Here is a 24,749-nt window from a genome sequence, read left to right on the forward strand (position 1 = left end):
CATACTCACTCTAGGTGCCTAACTACCACAGTAATAATCCTTTGTCTACTCAGAAATATATATATACTGTAAATAAAGACATGATTCAGGACACTAAGATCCTCTACTGAAAATAAAATGCAAACCACCAAATTAATTTCTCAAACTACTGGTAGATTTCAATATCAGAGTTACTCAGTTATACTTGTTAGAAGAGGAAGATCTCTGTTCAGAGTAAGATGCTGCATCATTTTTAAACCATGCATGTTCCCTCATTAAGTAGTATCAAATGAAAACTGAGAATCACTCTAAGAGGGAAAGTTATTCCATCAAAATAACTAATACCATAAGTTATTTTGATTTCAGTGCTGCATCTGCAGGATATCTACAGATCAAGAATAGAGTTCTTGTACTGGTCATGACTCCAGTTTGTGTACTCACCAGTGCACTGAGGGTTGCTACTAATGGGGCAGTGCAAACAAGGCACTCCCAACAGAGATAAAATCTGCTCAATTACTCACCCTTTCATACATTTCTTGTAAACTTTGCAAATTCTCTCCTCAAGCAGCCCATACTTCTCCGAAATCTAGGTTGAGAATGTCAAAATACAATTGTCAAAAGGGTCAAACAAAATTGCTTCAAAGGTCAACTCTTCTCGGGGCTTTATGTTAGCAAGTCTTAATGAGAGCTGAAACATGGGAAAGAAGGACCACATAGAATCTACTGAAAGCTTTTGCTAACCATTGCAGTCCTAGTGGATTTTTAAAACATTTTTCCCTGAATGAAGGAGTGCTGTAGAAGACAAAGACATCCTCAATATGAACAAATGATGAAATTACAGTATATTCACCAGTTCTGGACTCCCCACTAGTCATATCTCAGGCCTATACACTATTCAAAGTCAACTTATTTGTGAAGTTAAGGATCAGTGATCTTACCCTCGTTTTTCTGTGCTTTCTTTCTGCTGTGAATTTTATATGAATGAAGGTACATATTGGGAGCAGAAGTAGATCACTCAATCCCTCAAGCTGGCTCCATCTTTTAATAAGATCATGGCTCATCTGACTGTAACCTCAATCCTGAATTTCTAACTACTGCAGTAACTTTTCACCCCCTTGCTTATCAAGTATCTATCTACCTTTGCCTTAAAAATATTCAGTCTCCGCATCTACTTCCCCTTGAGAAAGATAAGACAGTTCTAAGGACTATTGCCACAATATTAAAAAATAAAGTACATGGTAACAAAGTTGTTGCTGGAGTGCAAATTACCACCAGGGATAAAATACGCTGTATGAACTATCAGAGTATCAGTTTGTGCCTTAACATATTGCAAGGAAGTCTGAAAGTCATCAGCTAATTGGAGTAAAGCACATGGCAAAATACTTTTTTGAAATCTTAATGTCGTCATTAATATATCGGTCCAAGTAAGGTGTTAAAAATTCATATGGTTCAACTGCATAGTGCATTTCTACTGCATAATAAATCTGATTTCTCTTTCTGAATATACACACAGCATCATATTTTTCCATGTTAATTTTCGTCTGTCTTTCACCACTCCTTTACTAAAGTTCCTGCCAGGGAGAGCTTCACAGCTGCCAGGCACGATGGGTATGAATATGATTGGGAAGACCTGCATTTCTTGCCCATTTCTAACTGCCTTTGAACTGACTAGTCAGTAATGCTACTTTGCAAGACAATTAAAAGTCCTCGGATAGAATCCAACTGGGCCTATACTCAAGACAGGTAAGGAATGCAAATTTCTTTCCTTAAAGGATGTTAGTGAATCAGATGGGCTCTTAATGACCATCTGGTGATTTTATAGTTATCCCTGTTAAGCTATTTATTTGGATGTTCACTGCATTAAATAACTGCATTTAAATTGCTCAGTTGCTATGCAAAATTTTGAGCTTTTGCCTTCAGATAATTAATCCATCTTTCTGAACTCTCATTCCAGTAATGTAACCACTACAGTAATCATACTCCAGTCCTCTGATATTTCACTAAATTAGCCAAGTTCTTATCTTCACCTGCACCCGCTCTCATACATATCTGTAGATCACTTGATATCTATCAGGAGCTGCAGTTTGAGATAATTTACTCCTCTCTAAGTCAGGAAGACTAAAACCAGTTGTACTACTAGCAAAGTTATGCAGGCTGTGATTACTAAACCAGGAGAAATTTCTGTGTTGGTATGGTTTTGTTACTCACTAAAAAAACTTCCTAAATTGTTAACAGAATTTAAAAAATGACTAATTTAGTTGAACTCTGTATCTACATAGACATTGCAAACAGTTGGTTTCTATGTACTTGAAGCCAATTCTTTCCCCAGGATGACTGTTCAGTGATTTAGTGTTACTTCCCAGTTCCAAAGGTGGCAGAATTTTAATAATAAAATACCAAAAAATATCATCAAAAAAGTTAAAAATCATATGACAGTTTAGCAGCATTCCTTCATAAACATTGTTAACAATTAGCCCTTTTTGAGCCCTTCAGCTTCACAGGACTAGGTTAAAAGCAAACAGCTGAAGCTATCTACTTTGTGCAATGATGTAAACAAGTGATAAAAAATTGGCAGCCCATTTGACAACTTTCTTTGATTTTTACTTCCTTAGATGTCAGTGGAAGAGATGCAAAACAGGCTCCCCCACCGAGTTTCTGCTAAACCAGATTGAGATAGTCATGAAATTCCTCATTTTGATGAATATGCTCAGTTTAATACTAGAAAATGTACTAACTTGCACACTGAGTTTTTTCCCAATTTGTCCAACTGCAATAAGATACAGGATCTACATTTAAGAGAACTATGTAATCTAATACTTACAGCATTTTTTAATCCATTAAGATTAGGAGTCTTTAACATCAAGGCATCAAAAACCTCTTCACACTCCCTGCGTACATATAGCAGCACTGGCAAAGGAATAGAGAGATTTTTATTTACATTACATTTTAAACTTGATCAATATGCCTTAAACTGTCTGGGAAAGCCATGCGGGGTAAAGCATCAATATTAATATAATAGTGACAGAACATGTTGTATTGTCAGTCACATAATTTTAGGAATTCCAATAGAGTTGTTCAACATTTTAAAAATCAAAGGAGTTTGCAATCTGAATTATGTCCAATAGCCTTCAAAATTGAACAATGTCTCAATAAAATTTTTAGGAGCTTTTCTACATTTTACAAGAACATTTTCAAAATGCTGAAGTGAAATATGTTTATGCTTTGTAGGCTTATGCTATTAACTTCAATGCTAGATGTTCAATAAAGAACTTGTACTACTATTACATCAATATGTTTGCTTCATTCCAAAAATAAATCCAAAAGCGGAGCCATGCAATACTTCTAACAATGATAAAATATACTTTTAAATTAGTACCACCATGAGGGAGCCTTGTGCTGACCTTTGACCAATAAACAGGATCATATTGAGTAAATAACTAATATTTCTTATTTAAAACTAAAATAAATCACTGATCTTTTTATCTTATAGTCTTGAAAAGCTGGAAAACTATTTTCAATTTTGGAACAATTGTCTAATACAATAGTTAATAATCTAGAGAGAGGATTTACAAGAGCTTTATTATGAATACTTGGGATAGAAAGTTCATGATTTTTAGATTGCTTAGACATCTATTAATTCTACATTTTGTTTTCATAAGTGACCAATATTTAGAAAAAGAATGGATTTTTCTTTTAATGATGATTAATTGGCAGTAACAGAAGCAATGAAATCCACACTATTAGGTGCATTTTTATAACAGGTTTTGATGAGGATTTAGGTTTTCTATATCGTTATCAAAGAACCCTCTTCTGATTTTTATTGCATTTGTTATTAAAAGGTTGAAGTCAAATATAATCAGCACGCACTTTTCCATTAATCAGTAACTTGCATTTTTCCTGATAGCTGCTTATTAGAGGAGGGCATAGTAATTAATTTATTATCTACGCTGATGACTGAGGAAGATCTGAACAGCTGGGTGAGCACAAAAACACTGAGTCAGACCCTACAGCTGGAAAGGTGCTGAATAGAGTTAACTGGCCCAGTTTCTGATTACATTGCTGTTTGGATTGGTCCAGACTACAGTGTTAATATCTTTATCTCAGAAGCTGCAGCCTCCAGCTATTGACCCTGCTTCATGCCTGCTGACATTTGGGCTGTTGCCCTTGCCATCATTACAAACATACTGCTCGGCTTCAAAATCATTTATCGTCAATGCAGTGGCCTCAACTATGAATAAAATAGAAAGTCTTAAGCCATTTTTTTTCCAGCACAATCAGCACATGGTGGGCTGGTAAAATGACAGGCAAGTTGTTTACTGTGACTTCCTGCTCCTTACCACTCATATTAAAACAAACAGGTGCATCAAAGTCCTAGCCCCAGACAGATAGTATCTTACTTTATATTCACAAGATATGATTTGATGACTGGGGATGAACATTGTCCAACTCAGCAAAGAGGCAGGAAAAGGCCAAGCAAATTTTTCTATTCTGAATGCTCCTCAGGCCCACGAGGAGGATGGCACAAGAAGTCCTCTCCATCCTTGGCCTTGCTGTGAAGCCACTTCCTCTTAAATCCCATACCTTCACCCCACCCTCTCATCTTCGTCTCCTGCATTAAGTTTGCTGCAGACTCATGCAGGAGAGACTGCTGCTCCATTCAAGTGAGGCATAGGAGTTAAAATGGTCCAGGTATAACTCTCCACAGAAGGATCCCCCCCATCCCATACCCTACCCATCACAAACAAGCTCCAAGTTAAAAATGGGGTTTTAAATTCTGTTTTTGTTGTACCTCTCTCCGGTTCACATAGCTTGGCATGTTTGATTGATAGATCCTCATCATCCTTGTACAGTGTCGTGTTTCCCCTCTTTACAGGGAACCTGCACATTTAAAACATATGATTATGAACAAGACCACTTTACAATAGATTCATAAATTCAAACAACTGGAACCTTTATAAAATCATAAATATGCCTGCAATATAAATTGAGATTTCTTGGTAGAATAGCCAGATTTTTTTTAAAATGGTCCCATTCCAGGTTATTTTTGGAATCCCTTTGTTCAATGGCAAAGTTGGCATGTAGCTCAGCCTTTGTCATCACTTTCAACAGAAATGCCCGGAGGGGAATATCAGGTCTCCAAAATATTTAAATTGTGAACCTTGCAACCAGTTACAACAGTCCCTCCCTTCACATGGAAGCAGCGTCTTCTGGACAATCTGGGCCTCTTAGACAGTACCTTCCAAAACCACAACCTCTGCCACTCTAGAGAAGGGCAAGAGGTTGCTTGAGATGTCACCACCCCCAAGAAGACATATAAATCACATACTATTACTATTTGGAGATTTCTCCCATTGTTGCTGGGTTATAATCTTTAGGAATCAACTGCAGAGTACCTCCATTACACAAACTGCAGAGAGTCAAGAAGAAAATAGCCTTCTCAAAAAGCAATTAATGGATGGCAGTAAATGCTAGCCTAGGCTCACATTTTCAGATGATTCAAAATAATAGATGTGACACTGCACTGACTTCAGACCCCATTGAATTGTGGCAATAAAAGGACTCCTCCTCCATTCCCACTCTGCTCTGCTCTGGTATCAGGTCTGCCTGATTTTCAGTTTACACTGTTAGATTTGTAGAGTGTAATTACTTCATACTGAAACAAACCACTAGTATAAATGTGTCCTTTATATAAGGACGTTCTCAGTCAGATGATGCTCCAATATTTTATGCTGTATTAATTTTCTGTGAATCATATATATTTGTGGATAGACAAACAGAGCTAATATTTCACCGTGATAACCTTCCATCAGAATTAGAAAAAAAGATATTAAGCCAGTAGAGAAACAGGGGATAAGGGCAAGAAAGTAAAGGCAAAGAGAAGTTTTTAAATAGTGTGAATGGCAGCAGAGATTAAATTGCTAAATGGTGGTTGGTGCAGGACAGAAGGAGTGGTAGTGGGACACTAGAGCTATAACTGCACACCAGAATCAATATTAAAAGCTCCTGATTTAAAAACTAGGTAATGGTTATAATCTGAAAATGATGCACTTGGTGGTGAGCCTGCAAGTCCCATTAAGCACTGCTGATTAAACTTCACACATCAGCAGATAATATGTTTTGCACGATATTGTCTTGTGATGTCTGCATGTTTCAACAGGCTTTACAGCCAATTAAATGCATTTGATGTACTGTCACTGTGGTAGGAGCACTGAAATGTTACATTCCAACATCCCCTTTAGGTGTTGTCAGTTCACAAAGCCATTTGAATTTTCTGTAATCTCCTTCTCATCTCTTCTGATTATCAAATTACTGTATAGGGGCACACCTATGGGTTCTCTGAAGTGAAAAAGATTGAATTCCTAGAACTTATATGCAAAGGATCTTATGATGACCATCAGCTTACATATATACATCGCACTGTTAACATAGGAAAGTATCCCGAGCCACCTCGCAATAGAATAATTAATGCTGTAGAATAAACAGAATACATTCCTTACCTCTCAGGATGTGTGATCTCACAACCCATTGAGTGCACCTAAAAGCAAACAAGCCCAAGGTTTTAATATAATTTTCAAGCAATATCCAGGGTCCATTTAAAAATCATATGGAAATTGTGGCTAAAATTGAAAGAAGAATTTGGAAGTCACCTATCAAAGTGACAGGTTTGAAATTTGGAATACTGAATGTGGCCATGTTACATGTCTAGGCTTGGTTTAGGTCACTTGAATTGTAACTACAGAAATCTGCTAATATTAATGCTAATATTCCTGTACAATATGCTTCTATGGCAACCTAGGATTGTACTTTGAAGAAGCAGCTGTATTGAAGTACTGCGGTGTTTACAACTGGGCTTGAGGATGGAGCTCACTGGGATTGAAGAAAACAAACTGCTGGAGGAACTCAGTGGTCAGGCAGCATCTGTGGAAGCAGATGGATAGTTGACATTTTGGGTCAAGACCCTACATCCAATCTACAGGGTCTCAACCCGAAAAGTCGATCATCCCTCTGCCTCCACAGATGCTGCCTGACCAGCTGAATTGCTCCAGAAGTTTATTTTTTGCTTCAGATTCCAGCGTCTGCAGTTTCTAGGAGCAATGCTGTATGAGACCATAAGACCACAAGTCATAGTAGCAGAATTAGGCCATTCAGCCCATCGAGTCTGCTCCACCATTCAGTCATAGCTGATTTATTTTTCCCACTCAATCCCATTCTCCTGCCTTCTCCTCATAAAAGTGTATCGTGACACTCCGGCGTATAGCTACACTTTTAACCTTTTATAAAGGGATTATACTCCAAATCTTTGACTGTAAATAGCCTGGAGAGAGGGAATGCCTTTTGTTTTCTCTTTAACATGTGTAAAAGGATTATAGGTTAAAGTCTGTTCCAAAATAGTCTTCAAAATAAAATTCATGAATGGCTTGAAGACTGAGTGACAAAATACATAAGGTGGGTAGAACCAAGCCATATAAAGTAGGAAAGTAAACTGGATTTCCAGTCTGTGTTACATTGGCCAATCTCCATTGAGACAGCAGAAATGGTATGAAAGTTGGCCTGTAGATCATCAGGCTAGGAAGTACTGATGTGAACCCTTTAGCAAGAGCAGAATGAGGCTGACTGTCAGCCTTCCATTCTAAAATAGCTCACTTGCCCTCACTATTTCATTCTACACATGAGGAACAGCTGCTTCAGGAAGCCACAGGATGTTACACAAGCAAGAGCAAAAGAAGGGAAAAAATGGTAAGCAAGGAAAACTACAATCGGTACCATGTAAACATAAACACAAGTGAACAATAGGCAGTATTACTATGTACTTACCAATCCAGTTCGCTGTGAATAAAGGAAATGGGCTTCTGGGGTGAATAGAACAGGAGGAGAAATTACATCTGTCACTGGCTTAAAATATGTGATGTCATTTCCTTTGTGGTCTGGTTGTGGAATCCTCTTGTTACTCACAACTGTTAAATGGAAAAGCCAAGGCATAAAATCAGGTAATGGTTTACCTTTTGTGAATATATTCTGTTCATACCCAAAGAGAAATAGTTTAGGTCTCTGATAGTCTAGGCTCAAATCCCATCCAGCAGAGGTAAAGTTAGTTAATAGTTTTTTATCTTCTTAAAAAGTGCAAAAGAAGTGAAGAATTCAGAATGAACGTAGCACAACAGCACATTACCCTTGATTTAGCACTCCTCCAGAACAGGTTGAAAAGGTTTGCTGAGGTATGTTGGGAGGAGGGAAGGGGCTTGTTGTTAATCCATTAAATGCATGACATGCAACTTCAAAACACCTCATATGTACCTGATTCAGTTTTTATGGTGAGGGTTTTATGTCCTTCCGAATGACAACTCCCTAAGCCAAATCCCATGGAGAGATTGGATACTTTATTAACATATTTTACCTGTAATTTAAAGTTTGAAGCTATTGTGTAGAGTTCCCAGGGGATGGAAACAGACATTGAAACAAAGGTGGAGTTGCCTTTTCCAGCACTGGCTGTGGGCCAGAGAAGTAGACGTGCTCCTCAATCATAAAAGGGGGTCTTTGGCATCCTCTCTAGCAACAGCAGACTCTCTTGGCACCTGTATACCTCTATCCCCAATGGCGCTTAGACCCGGTCCCAAAACTTATCCTCTTTTTCCTTCCAAGGCACAATTGCTGGGCATATCTCCTGCCAGGCACAATCTCCCCACATCTCCCACCCTGGATTGTTGTTGACCATTCCCAAGTATTCTCTGCCTTGCATTGCTCCATCACTGGCTCTCTCCACTCCAGCCAGGTCACTAATTTGCCCAACTGGTGGGTGGAAAATGCATCTGAAAATAATATTAAGGTTCTTGGATTAAGAAGGATCATGTCTCGGGCCTTGTTGGCTCTTCAACTGCTTTCAGCCTTTCCCCCCAGCCGTCTGCACACTCTCTGAATATTTGTGAGCAATTCTGTCAAGTTCTTTCCATTCTAGCTCCTTCTGTTGATTCTGTTTATAAAGCCATTCTTTCCCAAAATGATGAGACCTCGGAGGAGTATATCCCAGTGCATGCCTGTGAATTTTACTTTAAATAGCAGTGTCCTTGTGGCGGCTGCACTGCGCGAGAAACCTACCATTAAATAAAAAGGGACCTCTGCAGAAGTTGGAAATCTAAACATAAACAGAAGATACTGGAAAGTAACAGCAGGTCAGTCAACATTTTATGGAGAAAAGATGGGTCATGATATTCTGGGCATGCAGTCTTTATCAGGCAGAAAGTTAATGTTAATTTAGTAGGTGAAACCAAAAACAAAAATGTTGGCAGAAAAGAGAAAAGAAAGCAAGTTACCCCAATCACAGAAAGCTGGTTAATGAATTAAGTAACCTGAACATTGCTAAGTAGAAAGTATTGATATTAAAGGTCATCAATGAGATAATACAAACAAACATAAAGGGCAAAAGAATGTGCAAATAATGCAGAAAGGGATGAAATGACAAAGGTGAGGCTCAGAGCAAACACACATTTACAAAATAAATAAACATTAAGAAGGAAAAATGTAAAAAATTTGGGTGCAGCAGAAATTAAACTGTAGAAAAGAAGGGAAGTAAATGCTAATCTGAAATGACAAGAGAGAATGAACTAGTGGACACCAAACGACAATGCAGTGGTTTGATCAAAGGTCTCCTGTCCAGATGTTAGGTATGGCCTGTGGGAGGATTGTGGGAGTTATGGTTTCCCTTCACTCAGTTTTAAGTTTCATCATCTGCAGTATTGGTTGTACATTCATGGCTCTGGAGGAGAAACACACTAAGTCAAAAGATACATCCTTCTGTATAGGATTGTGACTTTGGAAGTTCACCTTCCCTTCCCAATCCAGAGCTGCATGCGTTAACCCAGTATCATAGCCACACATCTGCTTAGACAGACCCTGCAGCCTGATGGATCTCAGAGACAGTTAAATGCAAAAGTTATAAATCTCAATCATTGTCTTGCTCACCATCCGTGGTGGAATCTGGGTACTTGCTTTTTCTTTTAGATTGTTTGCGTTCTTCATCTCTCATTTTTCTCTCAGCACCCTGTCCCAAAGGATGTCAAAAGAGAATAGAATAACTATCCATAATGAGAATTGCAGGTGCATGAGTAAACAAAATGTCATACCCTTTCCTTGTTGAAAATGCATCCAACTGTTAATTTTAACAAAATTCTAAAATATTTACTATACACTCGTTCTGACTTCATTATTCTCCAAGGGTACAGGATATTAACCATCGATAGACCCAATTCTGATCATACATCATAGATTGATATATCACAGGAGTTCAACTGTCCTCTCCTGCTTGTGGCAGCTCTTTGGTTAAGCTAAATAATTCACCTCACTCTCTTGTTCTTTCTCCATTACACTGATTTGTTTTTTTTCCTTCATGTATTTATTCAGTTCTCTTTTGAACATTAACAATATACCTGCTTCCTGTACTGCTTAGGTAGTATAATCTGGATCACAATAATGTGTGATGTGAAACAAAAATCTAATTGTTGTCTTTACTTCTTTCGCTGATGACCTAACTTTGTGATTATCAATCTTGTCGCCACTGGAAATACTTTCTTTATATCCGTTTTATTGAAACCCTTCATAATTTTGATCATTTCTGTCAGATGTCCTATTGATCTTTTCTGTTTTGAGAAGAACAACCTCAGGTTCTCAATCCACTCTAGAACTCTGTAGACCCTCAAGCCTAGTTAGATTCTAATAAATCTGTTGTGCATTTCTTCCAATGTTTTGCCATCATTCATCAAGTGAGGGGCCCAAAACTGAACACAATACTTTATTCCAGATCAACCCATGTTTTAGAAATAAAATAAATTCTTTACTTTCATGTTCTATTCCACTATCAGCAAAGTTAAAAATCCCATACACTTTTACATCAACAGTCTCAACTTTACTTCCATCTTCAAAGAATCCATGCATCCCCAGATTTCACTGTTCCTTCATTTCCTTTAAAATTGTATCCTTTAGTTCACATTGCTACTCCGAATTCTTCCTACTGAATGGTGTAACGTCACAATTCTACGTGATAGCTTCCTGATTATTTCACCAGTCTAAATGTGTTGTAATGTGCTTCGTTATTTATAACATTTGAGGTTTATATCATCTGCAAACATTGAAATTAAGTCAGGGATACCCATTAATCTATTTCAAAAAGAGCAGTGAACCCAATACTGGCCCCTGGGAACGCTAGTATACAAATATTTTGTAACAGCCCGGTTGATCCCTCCACATGCTTTAATTCAGACAATTGCTAATCTACCACTTAAATCTGATTAAATAGTAAAGTGGTGCTATAAACTGTTTAATCTAGTTGCATCTCTCTCCTGTATCTATGCAGGATGTTTGGTTGGGAAACAAACCATCACATCATTGTTAGATACTAAACCATGCATTTTCATGGCTTATAAAAATACAAGGGTGGGGAATAGGATCACATATCATATCACAACATAAACAAAACTTCGTGTTGCTGTATTTAGGTATTACTTAAACTGCAATGAATTCTTTCTCACCCATACTCTCTTTCATTGCCACATTCCATTTCAGCTTCATCAGTTATTTTGTGTTGGTTGAACTCTCAGGTGTTTATTACATATCTTTCATTAATCCCAGCTCAGTTTTTAAAAGAGATCCTATCTCTTTTTCTTTCCTAACATTATTCATAATGGAAAACAAAAATCAGCTCACACCAGAGACCCTAATAAACACTTGAGGTTTTTCTTACAGTAGTTACTCAGACAGTGGAAATTTTCTACAGTCAATGTAGTCAACAGCTGGCATTTCCCTACCAGGATTGTAAAATACTACAAGCCTTTATTTTGCATTCACTTGTAATCGAGTCAGCATAATACCCTAGTTGAACACCTACTAATGCTCAGGTCAGGTGAACTATCTGCACATTACCCTAATCAGAGATTTTTCTGTTTCATCCTTGGAACAAAAAAATGCAGATGCTGTCAATAGCTGCAGACTTATAGATAATGTTGGGATATTTTCCATTAGTAATGCATTCACAATGCACAGAGGGATAGGTGCTTTTCTTTGGTCATTAGCTCTAAATGGGTACAAGAAAGTCCAATCCCAGTATTCATTGCTATCTGTTTCATTGGAGCCAACTGTGAAGATTAGAATACATCTGGCATTCACAGCTGAATTTCTACCCCTGTGCATCTATATATGCATAAAGAAATGGGTATAGTTAATACTCATTGGGAAAGCAGATATTTCAAGCTATTATAAATCAAATATTCACATTTATAAATTTTCTGCAGGGTTTATCTTCTTCACATGATCTGTAAAGCACAACAACTGGAAATGTACTTTGAATACCAAACAGAATTTCATGCTATCACTTGGGACTTGCCCACAGGTAACTCAAAAAAAACCTGAAGAGAAACCTACATGTCTATTCCACCATTTTCTCCTTAATATTTTATCTGTTTTGATGCACTAATAAGTAAAAAAATTGACATAACCCAATTACTCAATAGTAAATGCACAAGTCAGGGAACATTCCACAATTGCACTCATCCAAACTGCTTTTTGCAAACAATTTTGGAAGTTTTGGTATTTTAATTGTGCAACACTTATTCCTATCACTGAGACTGTTTTCATTCCAGGCAAATTGTTTGCACTTATCATTGGTGCCTCTTTTCAGCAATGAAAAAACTTTATCTATGGCATCAATAGGGGTTTCAAAAAAGGGTAGAATTCTCATGTTCTCCCAAAATACTAAATATGCAATAAAAAATACATAACTTGAGGCAACTTACCATTATTGAACATTAGATTATATTCCTTTTACTGGAAGTATGCATTATATACTTAACCTATAGAATATAAATTCTATAGATTAACTAACCAGAACACTCACAATATTTGGACAAAAGCTTGGAAATTAATGGACCAGTTCCTATCCACAAATATTTAAGCAACTTTTAATTAAGTTAATGACCAGTTTCATTAAAACATCTGTTCCAATCTTAAAAGAATGTGAACTTCAACCCCTAATGTGGGAAAGAGTACATTTTATTGTGCCAATTTTCCATTTTCTACATGATCCTTAGACAGCCCATTCGGCAACAATCAAAGTTATGTGCACACTTATCTTGTGGGTTTTGGTTCATTGGGAATGAGACTGAGACCAACCAAATATATCATTTCAGTTTCTGCTTTTAACTTGTTGGAAAAATTTTCTACTTATTTTTCTGTACGTTGAATTATATATTTTTTAAATAGATAATGTATGTCGATATTTTCCAGGTGCCAAAAACAGAAGATTTTAAGACTTTGCAATAACAAGAGTACTCAGATGAAACTGTACCTTGTCCACAAATATCTTAATCTGGCAGACAGCCCGGTGAATAGGTTTGTCTGATTTGCTTTCACAGTCATAGGTGTCTATCTGGAGATTCAAGGGAAGACCTTTGACTCCCTTCTGTGAGGAGAAGTCTGTACTCAGGCAGTTAATTCCAATGTGAACCTAATGGAAGGAAAACAAAATTAAATCTTTGTCAATGCTTCTTTTTAAAATGCATCCCAAATGAATGAGACAACAATCTGTCAGAGGACCAAGAATCAGAGTATTCCCAGGGCCCAGATGGCACAAACAATGTGTTGAACCCATCATTAGAAAAATTCCTTCTTATAAATGGACCTTTCTCACTCAATGTTAGAGTGTAGAATGAAATGCTACTATTTTTTGGTCTCCGATACTTCAACATTTCGGGTAGAGACCCTGAAGCAGGACTTGGGGGGTGGGGGGGAGAGGAAAGATTGCCAGTATAAATGAGTGCAGGGGAGGGGCGAGACAGGAGATGGTAGGTGATGGAACCAGGGGAGGAGGGGAATGATGAGCAGATGAAGCCAGGTGGGGGAGGGGGGAGGGATGGAAAAGGTGAAGAAAGGGAGGCAAAACCTGGGTGGACTGTTAGAAGTGGGAAAGGGACACAGGGGTGCGGGTTACCTGAAACTGGAAAATACAGTGTTCAATGTTTGGTTTATAACCTACACAAGTAGGTCACAAGGATGTGCAGAACTTTTAGTTTGCATTTGGCCGCATCGTGGCCGTGGTGAAGGCCAAGGACAGATGGGTCGGTGTGAGAGTGGGAAGGAGGGTTGAAGTGACAAAAGGGAGAATATTGGAGACCAGTCATATCCAACATATATCATTCCAGTAAGAGGTTTCTGAGCTTTCTGGATATGGATCTTGGCAAGTAATTTGCACCTTTGCAACTGAATCACAGGTTTTTAAAATTCACTTTTATTAAATAATCAAATATTACAATATTATATTGTGATATTGCTATGTAGTCACAATGTAAATCAATCCTCAATAAGTAATTGCTCATGACTTCTGAAATGCCTTAAATGTCTATAAATTGCAACAAAAAAAGAGAAAATAACAGGGATACCATTAAAGATGAAATGCCTGCCCTGTAGCACAATTCTGATTAACATCTGGCTTCTTTTCAGGGTCTCAGAATCATGCTGTATGATACTGGTATACAAATGCAAACTGCCCAGTTGTTAAATCACAAACTATCATTTCAAGCCTACATCACAAATATGGAAATTGTTTTTTTCTAACACAAATAAAGAAAGCTAAATAGTATGTGGTTTACAGATTTAGTTCCCAATTTAATCCCGTTCCAGTGATGTGATCTTATTGGTTTTTTTCTTTGCCTTACTCAGGTTTCCTTCACCTTGGGACAGCTGCACAATGATTACAATCAGACCCTGAAGGAGTTTCGTTTCAAGTACATCTATAGGCTGTGCTGTCAGAAGAGTTTTGAATCTGTCACAGCTGGATTTTTTTTCCAATTTATTTCCTTGTTCTGTTTGACAGCCATGGATATGAATATATCATGTGCACAGTGAAGGTTGCCTGCATAACAGGAAGAAATTTCAGTATTGTCGAGAAGCAGTGGAGGATATAATTCCAGATTGCTAACTCTGGAAAGAACAAGGTGTCAGGGAGAGGATAGAATAGAATGGACACATCTTGCTAATGAGGCATCTGCGACTAGTGGGCACTGGAGAGGCCTGGACACAGAGAACAAGAGTTTAAGTTTTGCTGAAGATTTAGTAAGTTAATTTTTAAAACAAACCTTCCCCAATGCTCCACACACATACAGGCACAGACACATACAGACACAGACACACAAACACACACACAATGGGGGTTTGGAGATTAAAGCACTAAAAAAAACAAAAAGCACATTAATACTGGGGACAAATCTATGCTCGGTTGCAAATGCTAAACATGTGTGGGAGTGTCATTTGCTGGTTGTATTCACCTTCCTCAGATTCAGTTCCAATGAAGTCAATGGAACCTATTCTGTACTACTCTCACAAGGGTTTATAAGGAGAATTTGCTCAGTTTTTATTTCATTCTTTGTCTGTAATTAACTTGAATACAGTTTGCAATTCCATGGCTCACAGTCTTTAAGGAGAAAGGTTCGTAATGTTCAGCTACCTGTTCAAGGTGTACATTATTGAAAAAAGCCATCTGGAATGTTACATACCTAAGGTGATTTCAATGGGATGATGTCTGATCCCCACCTCTTAAAATAACACTCAGCTAACTCTCTAGCAGTGTTTATGTTACAAATGTTTGGAATGTGTGTGATTTTAAAGCAGCATTGGAACATACCATGCAAATCACTGTGTAAGGTTATAGAGAAACCGCTTAAGCAATGGCCACATCAAGGCAATGGCATTAGATCACCCAATTAAATGAAATCAAGCCAACTTAGTAATTTCACAGAACCATAGAAGCTCTCCAGTCTGAATACCTGTGGTCTGAAATAACCAAAATCTTCAGCAAGTGAATCCTCAATGTTTTTTTAATTATTTATTCATTGACCAAATGTGGACATCTCTAGCTTTGTCAGCATTTATAGTCCATCCCTGATTGCTCCTGCACTGAGGGGACAAATACAGGTTAACCACACTGGAAGATCTGGAATTGCATATAGGCTCCACTGGGAGAGGATGACTTACATTGGTGAACTTAGTAGTTTTGTGGCCACTGTAAATGAGTGGCATTATTTTTAACAATCTCAACAAATCCAATGAATAACTACAAAAAAAAGTTTAAAAAAAGTTTTACATAGTTTCATTGTACTTATTTACCTGTAAAAACACAATAAAGCATACAAATAACATTTAAAACATTTAACTGTACGAAAGCATCACTGCTCTACATGTTTATTTATCCACAATCTGAGTACTGATCAGTCCCAAAGAATTCAGACTGAAGATTCTTTACTGCATCAACAGAATACTTTCAGATGTGATAGATATTATATCCATAGCTCACGAGAAAATCAGTGCCCAGTTTGTGAAGCCGAATTTGAGCTAATCTCCAGTGGGTGTTTTAGAATAGCGGGTTGGACAATGCTACATTTTGTTTACAATCAAAATGTAGCATTGAACAAAATAAGAGCAGTTAGAGAGTGAGAATCCTGGCAAGGGAATGAAAAACTTGCCAAATGGATGGCTGTAATACGTGACGAGCAGGTCATGCTCTGTTAATGGAGAGAAAAAAAAATGAACCAATATCACAGATGGATGACATGCAGCAGAAATTGCCTGTTGGTCCCTGACCTGCTGAGTGTTTCCAGCATTTTCTGCTCTTATTTCAGATTTCCAGCCTCTGCAGTATTTTTGATTTTCAACCTCAGTTTTAACATTTATAATAAATCTTATAGTTTCAACAGGATTGGGGAGAGAGTTCTAAATGTTCATTAGTTTTTAAATGAAGTGTTCTTTGACTTACTAATCGTAAGGTAGCACTCCTTTTCTCCCCAAAGGCTGCCTCAACTCATTTGTCAACTCAGTTCATTTACCTCATAATCTTCAATGTTCAAGTAAATTCATGGCTAGTCTTTGTAAGAGACTCTTATAATCCAACCCTCAATAGGTGCTTAAATAACAGCAGCAACCATATATAAAAAGATATGAAACTGACAGAAAAAATACAAAATTCATAGAACCATAGCATCAGACAGGAGAACGAAGCCATTCAGTACATTGTGTCCGTGGCAGCTCTTAGATAGCACTCCCCAATTAGTCCCATAGTTCTATCTGGATAAATCTGTAAATCGTTGCTTTTGAATGTTAGCATTGTCTCCCCTTCTACTCTCTCAGGTTGTTCTAAAATGATATTAACTCAGCTACAAACAACTCATTAATCTCCCTCGAAAAGATCTACTCAAGCAAGCCAGGTGCTAGGAATTTTCATGAATTCATTAAATATCCAGATAAAACTAGAGAAACAATGGACTACAGATGCTGGAATCTAGATGAAAAACCATCTAGATATAGCTATTCATCCAGATATAACTAATGTCCACAGAGCATTCACCAGTCTTGTGATATTCAATGTGGCATCTAACTCTAATAAATATTCACAGCATTAGTGACTTGTGATTGCTTGCAATGCAACCTCAGTCTGCACATGTGGCGTGCTGTATCTGACATATGAGGTGAATAACCTCAGCTGTTCCAGTACATTTTCCAACACCAGCATCTACCATACAACGTGTGCATTAACCAGGTATGCCCTGTTCACAAAAAGCAGGACAAATCCAATCCACTTAATCATTGCCTAATCAGCCTACTCTTGATCATCAGTAAAGTGATAGATGCTATTATTGAGAGTGCTATCAAGCAATACCTTCTCATCAATAACCTGTTCACAGCTTCTCAGTTTGGGTTTTGCTCGGACCATGTGGTTCCAAACCTCATCACAGCCTTGGCTGATGAAGAGATGAATTCCAGGGGGGAGGTGAGAGTGACATTAAGGAGTCCTGGTAAACGTGAAGTCAGTGTGCATCAAGGAGAAAAAACTCCAATGGCTGGAGTCGTATTTCACACAAAGGAGGATTTTTGAGATTGATGGAAGTCAATCATCCAGTCCCAGGACTTCACTACCAGAGTTGCTCAAGGCAGTGTTTAAGGCCCAACCACCTTCACCTGCCTCCTCAGTGACCTTCCAACTTTCATAAGGTCGGTTCAAGAGATGTTTGCTGATAATTGTGCAATGTTGAATTCCATTTGCATCTCCTCAGCCAATGAAGCAGTCTGTGCCTGAATGCAGCTAAGACCCAGACAATATTCAGGCATAGGCTGATAAATGACAAGTAACATTTGCATCACAGGATCGCCAGGCAATGGCCGTCAACAATCACATTTCCTTGACATCCGATGCTCTTACTATTGCCTATTCCCCCTCTATCAACATCCCATTATCATCATTAACCAGAAACTCAATTTACTAATCACATTAGTAGTGTGGCTACAAGAGCATATCAAGGGCTATGTATCCAGCAAGTGACACACCAGAGCCTTTCCCCCATCGACAAGGCACAAGTTAGGATTTATGCTTGAGTGCCCCCTGTTTGCCTGGATGAGTGTTACTCCAACAATACTCAATTTTATGTCATCCAGGACAGAGCATCCTGCTTGATTGATGCCCCATCCACGCAGGTGCACCGTGGTATAAAATGTTCTTCCAGTTATTCATCTAGACTATTTCAACAGCATTCCCAAAACACAAAATCTCTACCACCAAGAAGATCAAGGACTTCACAGGCATGGAAATGTCTCCACCAGCAGATTCCCTGCCAAATCTCCCAGCATCCTGATATGGAAATATGTGATCATTCTTTCACTTTCACTCGGTCTAAATCCTGGAACTTCTCTCAACAGTTCTGTAGGAACACCATCACCAGAATGACTGCAGCATACCTCCATCTTCTCAAGGGCAATAAATGCCATCTTTGTCAGTGATGTCCAGAAGTGGAAATGGATAAATAAAAAAAAGCTACACTTTGTCCACCCAGTGAGGATCCATGCCATGGAAAGAGCCCTGCAATATTCAGTGCATGCCTTTTAGGCATGCTTGCTTTTGCCATTAGAAATACCATTTACTGCAGCCCAAGCTTGGGTGTGGATTTTCAGCATTTCTGGGCAGCCTGTCCTGGACTGTTCCTAAAATGAGTCTGTCCAATAACTCCGTGTTGGTTGTCATCAGTTCAAACAGATCCTTTCTTGGGAAGCATTTTAATCTGTTGTCATTGTAATGTCGACAGCATAAGCACTGACGACTTCCCTGCCTCTCCCTTTCCCTTGGCTGGATGGATATCAAGCTGTTGACCAACCAATAGAAACTGTACAAACCTAAGTCTATAATTTCAGCTGACAGAATTAAGTTAAAATTCCCTCATTGTGTCAGAGTCGACCATTAGTTTGTGTCTACGCTTGTGTACAGGCACAGCCACTGGAGTCTTATCTTATGATATGATGACCAGTCACACGTGATAACCGCGACCTGCATCTTCCCATTGCCAGTCACTTCAACTCCCCCTCCCACACTATCACTGATATGACAATCCTCAGCCTCCTCCACTGCCAGGAGAATTCCAAGCGTAAACTGGAGGAACAGCACCTCATTTTCCGTCTTGGAACCTTGCAGTCTAACGGCATGAATATTGAATTCTCCTATCCCTCCTCCCCAGCACCTGTCTATCACTATCTCTTACCTGCATCTACCTATCACCACCCTGTGCCCACCCCACCTCCCCTCTTTTGTCCACCTATCACACTCTGCTTTTCCCTCCTATATGTTGGGCTTCCCCTTTTCCTATCTTCAGTCCTGAAGTTCAGTTCCTCCAGCATCATCATGTTTTTCATTTTTTTAATGTGCTGTGGAATTTAGGTGTGGAGTTACAGCACACCCAGAACCTGCTGAAACTTTGGATTGTGTACTTCCATGCAAGGGATCTGCATCTGTACGAACAATGCGGGGCATCTAGAAATAACGTCACTCATGCTGCCTCACTGAACTGTTCAATCACCACAAATAAACAATATGGGCCATGCACAGAAAAACAGGTTAACAGAAGGAAATAGGCCCACTTTTGCATTATTTGAAGAAATGCGATGTCACCTGTTACTGCAGATATCAGTAAGGTCGGCTCATTTGCAACAAAGAAACATATTTCTAATTGTTATTCAGATTAGATATTATATCGGTTTGGGGAGGCACTGAATTTTACAGTCCTCTTTCTGGGTGACCACCTCTACCACAAAGTTATCATCGGAGAAGTGAGTCATACATTCCCATCTTTGCATTCTTCAAACCTCTTCACAACAAGCCATCCCACAACTTCCCACGATGGTTATAATTGAATACTTCTACTTTAAGATCACCAGCCGTTAAAACAAATGTTGCAGATCCATATATTGTTAATGTGAATGGTTAACATGAAAATATGCATATGATTATAAATTGCTCTGCTTTCTTGCACCAAGTCTTGCACAATGCGCACCGATGACTCTCCAGTGATAACAGAATAAATATACACCATTTTAGTGCAGATTTTAGGCAGAGATGAATTTCTAGGCCACCATGCCTGGTTTGCATCATAAAGGGTGAGGAGGGGGTCTCCTATTACTACAAACTTGTGTATTGCTTAGTTGGTGTTAATAGACAGTTTGCTCATCCACTCTGGAATGTAACCACAAACATTATGTCCAAGAGAAGCCCTAATGTAAAACTCAAACAGGTGAGTTGTCTTTATTTGCTTTAAATCCAATTAATCAACTCTAATATATTTCAGTTCTAAAATTAAACACTTCTCCTCATGATGAAATTAGCTTATGATTAATTGTATTCCTTTAGTTCACACTTTGGTGGTTTTGAGAATTATGTAAAAATTGAAAACTGACTGGGAGGCATGTAACCCCTCATCTCCTGGAGTAATATGTGACAATAAAACCAGCCTACCACCTCCACATTCTAACAATAGAATAGGTGTGGTCCTTAGCATTTGCCTCCAGAGAAAATATTATGTGGTTACAAACATGAGTTTAAAATTGCTTAGTATTCAAAGCAGGCAAGGCAACTGTTGCAAATGGACAAGATTGTTGGGAAGAAGGTGTGTGCCACAACCCACTCTTGCTCTTGGCTCTACTACTCAATTTTTTTAACTTAACAAAATAATCTAGTGTATCCTTCCACCAAATAGTAGCATTGACTTTATCATTGCTCACAAGAACAGTTGTTCATTAATTTCTGGGCCAGGGGTCCTGGCTTTTTAAATCTGAACCTCCCTACTAAAATCATTGTTTTATGATGTTGGGCTGGGCGTAGAAGGAAAACTAACTCTCAATGTAGTCTCACAATGAAAGAGTTCTCCTAGAGGTCAGGAGGAGAGGTCACTTACTAGAAATTCTACAGCTGCCACAATGGAATTTAAAGTGACACCACTGGATCAATGCTCCATAACTCTGGATACTAGTTCATTAACTTAAACAATAACTGGGAATGGAATTCCTTTTGCCTTAGAATAAGGCACCAACATAATGAAGGTACAACAGAAGACTACCTCCAAGTGACATCCTAAAAGCAATGGACTGAGTTAAACGTTGCCAGAATTACTGGATCAAAGGAGTGTTCCTGTGGCAAGTAGATTCTGTAAACATTGACATTTACAGCCATAATAAAAATGAGCAGGTGAAATCAGGAGATAAAAATGAAGTATTTTTATTCATCTTCAACCAGAAGTAGCAGATAGATGATCTTATTCAACCTCTTCCTGAGGTACCACAATCAAAGATGCCCATGTCCAGTCAGTGTAGTTCACTTCAGATTACAATAAGGAATGGTTTAGTATAGGAGAAGCAATGGGATCCTACATGTAGGCTTGAACACTGCCAGAGGTTAGAGGTTCACAAATAGGCACACTTCTGACACTGCAACTACTGGATAATGTAAATGTAACCCAGTCAATTACTGTCCTGTGTTTAGCTAAAACTCTACAAAAACTGCTTCCTTCCTGTCACCATCTCAGCATTAACCCAGACAAGGATGCAAGAGCTCATCTCAGCCCCAGAATATTGCTCCTGCAGCTCCCCAGGACAAAGTTCTCGCTCAACCATTATCAGCAGTTTTCTTCAATGACCTTCTCTCCATTTACTACATTTATGTCAATTTACAACTCATCCAATTTAGCAGGGATTTGGCAACATCCTAACTCAGGCTACATAAAAGAAGATAAGATTTTTTATCTTAACTGCCTTCTGAATTGGATTAGCAAGATAACCAATGATGTGGTTAGGGCAACTAGGAATTGGCCATAAATGCTAAGCTTACCAGCAATGCACATACCCAAACACTGTGTGTAAGAATCTTCACTCAATACTTTTACCCCTGTGTTAAATATTTATGAATTCATAGAGGTTTGAACACATAGCCTCTCTTGTCAATTCATCATTTATGAAAACATGAAAAACCAATATATCTAATAACAATATTCAGATATAAAGAGAGACCTTCATATACATGCGTTTTATAACCTTTGGGATGCCTTGGTACAAATTAGTTCTTGATTTTCTGTTCAATTTATAAATGACAATTGTAGGCACAAGAATATTGTAGAGCAATTGGAACAAATTGGTTGAGTGTTTTTTGGTAAAGAATTCATTGATTAATTTCAAAAGATTTATTTTAATAAAATATTTGATTTCTGTTCCGTTGAAGAATTGTTTAGCTTTTGTGCTCAAAGTTCTGATTTGTTGCTGTTTTGGGAATGATAACTTGAGCCAATCATGTACAGCAATGAAATGGAATTTCTTTAAAACACCTTAACACCTATGCTAAAGGACAGGAAATGTGATCGGACACGAGATACTTGCAAGGATACTGTTGTTACATTAATGTGTTACGCAGATCTGTGGACAAACTGTCTGGTATAAAGAGATAAGCAGAAAGATTTCGGTGGATAGCAAACTGAAAGTAAGGTGTTATCGTACAACAGGTTTCATCATTTCTGTTTAATTATATTATTTTCTTAATCAACCTGTGAAGTTCACTGAAAGTGAATCCAACACTTTGCTCTCCCATAATATCCCAGGCATCTCCCAGTTTTACCTTTGCTTCTTTGCTGGTATCCCAGAGGAACGAAAGAGCATTGAATGCCACTTCTTCTACACAGTTGATGGTGTTGTTGCTTTCCTTGTAATCTGCTGTTAAAGCAAATGAATACAAATTAGCCACAAAATGGACAACACAAGCCCCTTAGGCCAACATCATTATTCTCGTCCCAGTGACTTCGTTCTACACCACTGTGACATCATGGCAACCCTGATCCAATTAGAATGGACTCAGCACAGAAGGAGGCCACTTAGCCCATAGTGTCGAAAGTCTCTCCACCAGTACCACTCGCTGGTTTCAATCCCTTGTCTGCTCTCTGTAGCCTTGCAGATTTTTCCTCACCATATATTTTTCTCACCAAATCAGAACTTTGGGTATAACAGCTGAATAAATTCTTGAAGGCCACAGTGGAATCTGCTTCCATGGCATCTGCCTGCAGTGCATTCCAGATTCTAACCACACACAGCATTATTTTTTTTCCTTCATGTTGTTATTAATTCTCTTCCCCTTTATACCTGTGATATATAGTCCTTGACCCTTCCATCAATGGGAACAGCTTCCCACTATCCACTTTAACCAGTCAGTTCATCATTTTATATCAGATGAATGATAAGTTCCTGATGGGATTCCATGTGAGTTTGCCATTCCCCAACTGCTAAACCCTAGCTGCTCTGCAACAGAATTGTTAGTGTGGAATGGGAAGAAATCACAGGTATATAGAGCCCCAAGGCCATTGGTAGTGAAAGTCCAGTTGGCTCTTACACAGCCACCTGTCCTGTGACAGCAGGAAGTGGAAAGGACATGCACAGGCAAAAAGATTGGATTCTACTTGATTTTTAGGATCTCCGTCTCACTTCATGAGGTAACACAGGAGGTTTTTAGGACCTCCCTCTCACTGTCCTTTACATGAGATGACACAGGAGAGGAGAGACCAGAGACAGTGTCTGTGAAGGAACGGAGGAAAGTGCAGATCAAGAAACTTTCACTGAAGTTTCTGAAGTTCTCTGCTGCAGTCCCACCTGACTACTGGTGATGCCGGTGCGACAAAGCAATGCTTCTACTGTTAACAAAGATTCCAGCAAAAAAAGGTAGGAGTCAAATTCCTTGTAAGGTACTAAGAGTTCAAGAAATGGATGAAGCTCATGAAAGATAACTCCACTGGGAATTTCTGCAAATTATTCATATTCAATCACATTGCAAAATTAAACAACATTTTTGTACAATCTTGCGTCATACATGATGCTGCTGGCACCAATGTTGCTGAAATGGCACTCAGTTCTTGTATGATACGTTCTTCCAGGACTCAATCCTCAATTCTGTTTTTGATTTAATAGTCTGGAAATCACTATTTTATATGATTTCCCATGCACTTCACTTCACCAATTGATCCATCTTAGAATTCATATTGTGTAATCCTCACCATGAAAGCTTCTAACGCAAGACAAGTACATTTAATGCCAAGGATTCCATAAATATTGATGACAGCTGATAATGAATTTTATTTGCCATAATAATCAAATGAATGTAACTGAGTACCTATGCTGTCTGAGTAATAACTATAGCTTTTGAGACAAACAATTGAAAAAGAAAAGAAAACGGCTTCAATAACACACCGTTCCCAAGTAAGCCAAGGTGATATTATTTCTTACCAAAATCAATGACCCTTTGCTTTGCAGTATGCTGTCGGGAATGCCAGTGTTTCCAATACTTCAATTGCTCTTCTGGAGTCTTTCCATTGTCAAATACAGCCATTATCATACTCTACACAAAGAAAAACAGCAAATGATCAAAATGCAATCTTTTGTATTTATTAATTTGG

The 24,749-nt window shown here is 38.3% G+C and overlaps 1 protein-coding gene across 2 annotated transcripts in view; it reads right to left on the reverse strand.

The window, feature by feature from the left end:
• Positions 1-24,749, reverse strand: part of LOC127581675 (grainyhead-like protein 3 homolog) — a 92,065-nt gene that overhangs the window by 4,937 nt on the left and 62,379 nt on the right. For both annotated transcript variants that reach the window (XM_052036277.1, XM_052036276.1), the window contains exons 7-15: positions 24,580-24,691; positions 22,928-23,022; positions 13,310-13,468; positions 9,937-10,015; positions 7,795-7,934; positions 6,477-6,514; positions 4,769-4,857; positions 2,801-2,886; positions 501-565 (exon numbers count right to left, since the gene is read on the reverse strand). In XM_052036277.1, the coding sequence (XP_051892237.1) occupies positions 501-565; positions 2,801-2,886; positions 4,769-4,857; positions 6,477-6,514; positions 7,795-7,934; positions 9,937-10,015; positions 13,310-13,468; positions 22,928-23,022; positions 24,580-24,691 (863 nt within the window). The remainder of the gene's footprint in view (positions 1-500; positions 566-2,800; positions 2,887-4,768; positions 4,858-6,476; positions 6,515-7,794; positions 7,935-9,936; positions 10,016-13,309; positions 13,469-22,927; positions 23,023-24,579; positions 24,692-24,749) is intronic.

The sequence above is a fragment of the Pristis pectinata genome, chromosome 22 (assembly GCF_009764475.1).
Source record: "Pristis pectinata isolate sPriPec2 chromosome 22, sPriPec2.1.pri, whole genome shotgun sequence".
Lineage (NCBI taxonomy): Eukaryota > Metazoa > Chordata > Chondrichthyes > Rhinopristiformes > Pristidae > Pristis > Pristis pectinata.